This window comes from Solanum lycopersicum, chromosome 10 (assembly GCF_036512215.1).
Source record: "Solanum lycopersicum chromosome 10, SLM_r2.1".
NCBI lineage: Eukaryota > Viridiplantae > Streptophyta > Magnoliopsida > Solanales > Solanaceae > Solanum > Solanum lycopersicum.
In genome coordinates, this window is record NC_090809.1 from 25,861,512 (window position 1) to 25,865,598 (window position 4,087).

Here is a 4,087-nt window from a genome sequence, read left to right on the forward strand (position 1 = left end):
ATTTCACATTAAATGAAGAAAAGGGGAAGATTAAAAAAGAATGTAAAAAGATATATGCATTATCATTGTCATTTTACCTATAATTACAGGTAATATGCTTGTTATAGAAAGCCATAAGTTGCAAATTACATGATAGTGAAAAAAAATCTTCGCATTATAGGTATATAGAATATAAAATTAACAAATTGTCGAAAACACCCTCAATTTAGCGTAAATCATTAATTTTGTTCCCAAACTATTGACAATTTTAAAAATACCTATAACTAAACCTAGATAAACTCTCGATATGACACATGACATAACAAGTTGTTTCAAGCTCTTGTGTAAGCATGAAACTCTTAATAAAAAAATCTAGAGAATTATTGAAAACACATCTAAACTTGGTGAAAATTTTGGGTGTATTTCACTCATATTACAAGATGAATGATGTATTTAAGTTTAATTAGTAAAGTAAATGACTATTTTTAAGGCTTTCAATAGTCCAAGATGAAACTAAGAATCTACATCAAATTTAAGGGTTTTTTATAAAGCTAAAAATCAAATAATGATGTTGTGAAAATGACCTTGAGATTACTAGTAGTATTATGGTTCCTCCCTTCTATTTATTTGTTTCCAACTCTAATTATGATGATTAACATCTATCCCCTCTAATTAAAACCCTTTTGCACATTTGGTGAAAAAACTTTGCCTTGTTTTTTGACCTTTTGTTTTGCACATGGGGAGGCCTTGCTGTTACAAAAAGAAGCTGAGGAAAGGCCTTTGGTGCCCTGAGGAAGATGAGAAACTTATAAATCATGTAACTAAATATGGTCATGGTTGTTGGAGTTCAGTCCCTAAACTAGCCGGTACACTACTACTTTCTCTGTTTTCATCAATAATGCATCACGTACAATAACACTAGTTTTCGTTTTCATATACAGCTCTTCAGAGGTGTGGAAAGAGCTGCAGACTTAGGTGGATTAACTACTTGAGACCTGACCTCAAAAGAGGAACATTCTCACAACAAGAAGAGAATTTGATCATTCAACTTCATTCACTTTTAGGGAACAAGTAAATTAATATTCATCATTCTTTTACTCTTTCCGACTTTTCATGAATGTAATGAGTCATTCTTTTCGCGTTGCTTAGGTGGTCTCAGATTGCTTCTAGATTACCTGGAAGAACCGACAATGAAATCAAGAACTTATGGAACTCTTCTATTAAGAAGAAACTAAGGCAAAAAGGGATTGATCCAAACACTCATAAACTTCTATCCGTAATTGAGAATGAAGAGAAGGTATCAGCAATCAGTATGAATATTGAGAAAGTCTCTGAAGGCTCAAGTGAACTGAATATTATTGAGGATTCCAACTACAGAATTAAATCAAAGTCATCTTTAGTGACAATGACTATGGACAACTATCCTAGTAATACGACTACTTCTGCAGCGCCACTAACACACAAATTCTTTCTTGAAAGGTTTGTTACCACACACGAAACCTCCACCGCTAGCTGCAATAAGCCTCTTGATCAGTTGACAAGTTACCTCTCCTTTGAGAAATTGAATTATGGTTCAAACATTGGCTTGTCCATAAATTCAAACACCAACAATCTCCTTTTAAACTCCAAGAATTCAGAAATGTTTACTCATCAGGTCAATTCTAGCATCACAAATGATAATATTCTGACATCTCCAATAGCAGCAATAGCAAGTAATGATTCAATGCGCAATGGAAGCAGTACTAGTATTGAATTGCAAAGGAACTCTTCTTTCTTCGATAGCAATGCCTTCTCCTGGGGAACTGCAGATTATGATAAATCAGAAAAAGAAGTCAATATTCATCCCTCCGTACCTGATCCTGATGACATCAAATGGTCTGAGTATCTCCATACACAACTTTTACCAGGCAATGCAATCACCAATGATCAAATAACTCAAGATTTATACAGTGCAAAATCAAGCATACAATTCACAACACAAGGTTCATTGCTACAGAACCAACAACAACAGCCTTCTTTACAAACTGCAAACATCTACAATAAGCACTATCAGAGAATTTCAGATTCCTTTGGACAGTTTTCATAGCCTATTTTTGTGTATGCTTTGAATTGAATGGTTAATACATTATTTCCCTTTGTAATTCTGTCAATTAAGTGTTCATTCGAAATGCTTTCCTATTCAACCTTAAAGAATTAGTTGGAAGATTGTGACTATCTGTAAACTAGTCTGAATCCTTTTAAGTTTTCACAAACTCTTTCATTGATTTTAACCTTTGTACAGGACGCATCTCTATCATAATTGGCCTTTTCCCTAATTGTACAATTGATGAAAAGCACATACTTCCTTAAATGGTTGTCTATCCTTGTCTCCTCCTGACGGAGATAGTTTTAACTTTTGACAGTCTTTAAGTCATTACCACTCCCCATAGGTACTGAACTATATATATGTTATAGCTGTTTGTTTTAGACTATGTTATGTACATCTTTCACATACCTCAAGCCGATCTTTCATACTATTTGGCATACCGTACTTGCGCGAACCTGTATCTGATGCATATCCATAACCAAATCCGTATATGACATAAGTTCATAATTAGGTTCATTAACTATAGAGCCAGAAGGGAAATGTTTCCGATGTCCTATAGTTTTCTTGAGGCTCCCAAGTGAATAAAATAAATTCCAACTCGATCTTGGGAAGTTGGAGGGTATCCATCTAAGTGCTTAGTGACTGGAAATCAAAGCCACCAAATTGATGCAGTCTGTGGACACAAATGCTATATTCTATATCACAATCGGGCCAAAGTCAAGTGAAAGCTATCTATATCAGTCAATCATATTCAAGATTATTATCACTATAAAAGGTCCACAACTATGTTTTCTGAGGAGGACTGGCCAGGAACCCCCTAAACACTTTTACTTTCTTCTTTCCGGTAAAAAATAATTCTACCTTTTGAATGAAATTTGCGCCTAAGTTAACTTTAACAGTTAGCTCATAAGGTGAAAATTGAGACAAGCTTCAGGAGAAAATCACTTTGTATATGGTGGCTTAGTAGTGATTATGATACACTGCTCGCCCGCGCTGTTTAATCTACCATCTACTCTTCCGGCTAATAATTGTTGTTTCTCTCTCCAATAAAGTGTTGAATCCAACTTTAGCTATTCAATTGGTACAAACAATTGTTAAAAAGGAATAGTAATTGGAGTTGAAAATAAAAGATTTGGTAGTTGACAAATTGATAAGATTTGCAACCATTCTTGACTTTGCTATGTTTACATATGTCATTAGTGACATAGGCAATGTTTTATTCTTCTATAAATAGAGCATTCTTGCTCATTTGTAGAACACACTAAGTTAGAGAAAAAAATCATTTTGAGAGTAAAGTGAGGTATTCCGTAGACTATACAAGAAAATAGTATGTGAAGAAAAATAGAGTGTGAGCGATATTTTAGTAAGACGGAAACCAAAAGAGTGTTGTTCCTTTTGAGTGTGTAGTAGTCACTTTGAGTACTGTATTCGTGACTACACAGTGTAAAATTCCTTACTATAGTAATATCTTTGCTCCTCTTGGCTCGTGGTTTATTCCCTTATTTAGAAGGGTTTCCACGTAAAATTCTTGGTGTTGTTATTTTCCCATTTTATTTTCATTACTTTTACCATATATACTTTTGTGCTTGTCCGTTTTTTCCCAACAAACTGGTATCAGAGCAAAGGTTTTATCTGAGTATGGTCTGTGGTTGCAACATAATCTGAACTTCCACATCAGAAAAAATTTACTTTGATTTGCGATAACTATATTTTTTGGGGGAAACAATGGAAGCCAACACAAGTAGAATGATTACTTAGAATGGTGTTAATTATGCCATTTGGAAGGAAAAAATGGAAGATCTGCTTTATTGTTAAGAATTTTTACAAATCAGTATTTACCACTGTAAAGCCTGATAATAAAACAGATGAAGAGTGGAATCTGTTGCATAGATAGGTTTGTGGATTCATTAGGCAATGTGTCGACGATAATGTGTGGAACCATATTTCTGGGGAAACACATGCTCAAACCCTATGGGAGCATCTTGAAAGTTTCTATGCTCGAAAGATTGGCAACAACAAAAT

The 4,087-nt window shown here is 34.2% G+C and overlaps 1 protein-coding gene across 1 annotated transcript; it reads left to right on the forward strand.

Annotated features, from left to right (window-relative positions):
* Positions 1-641: 641 nt before the first annotated feature.
* On the forward strand, positions 642-2,196 carry LOC101249128 (transcription factor MYB61-like). Its single transcript, XM_004248925.5, has 3 exons — positions 642-845; positions 921-1,050; positions 1,129-2,196. Exons 1-3 carry the CDS (start codon positions 716-718, stop codon positions 2,063-2,065), a joined length of 1,197 nt encoding a protein of 398 aa, XP_004248973.1. The 5' UTR covers positions 642-715; the 3' UTR covers positions 2,066-2,196.
* Positions 2,197-4,087: the final 1,891 nt, after the last annotated feature.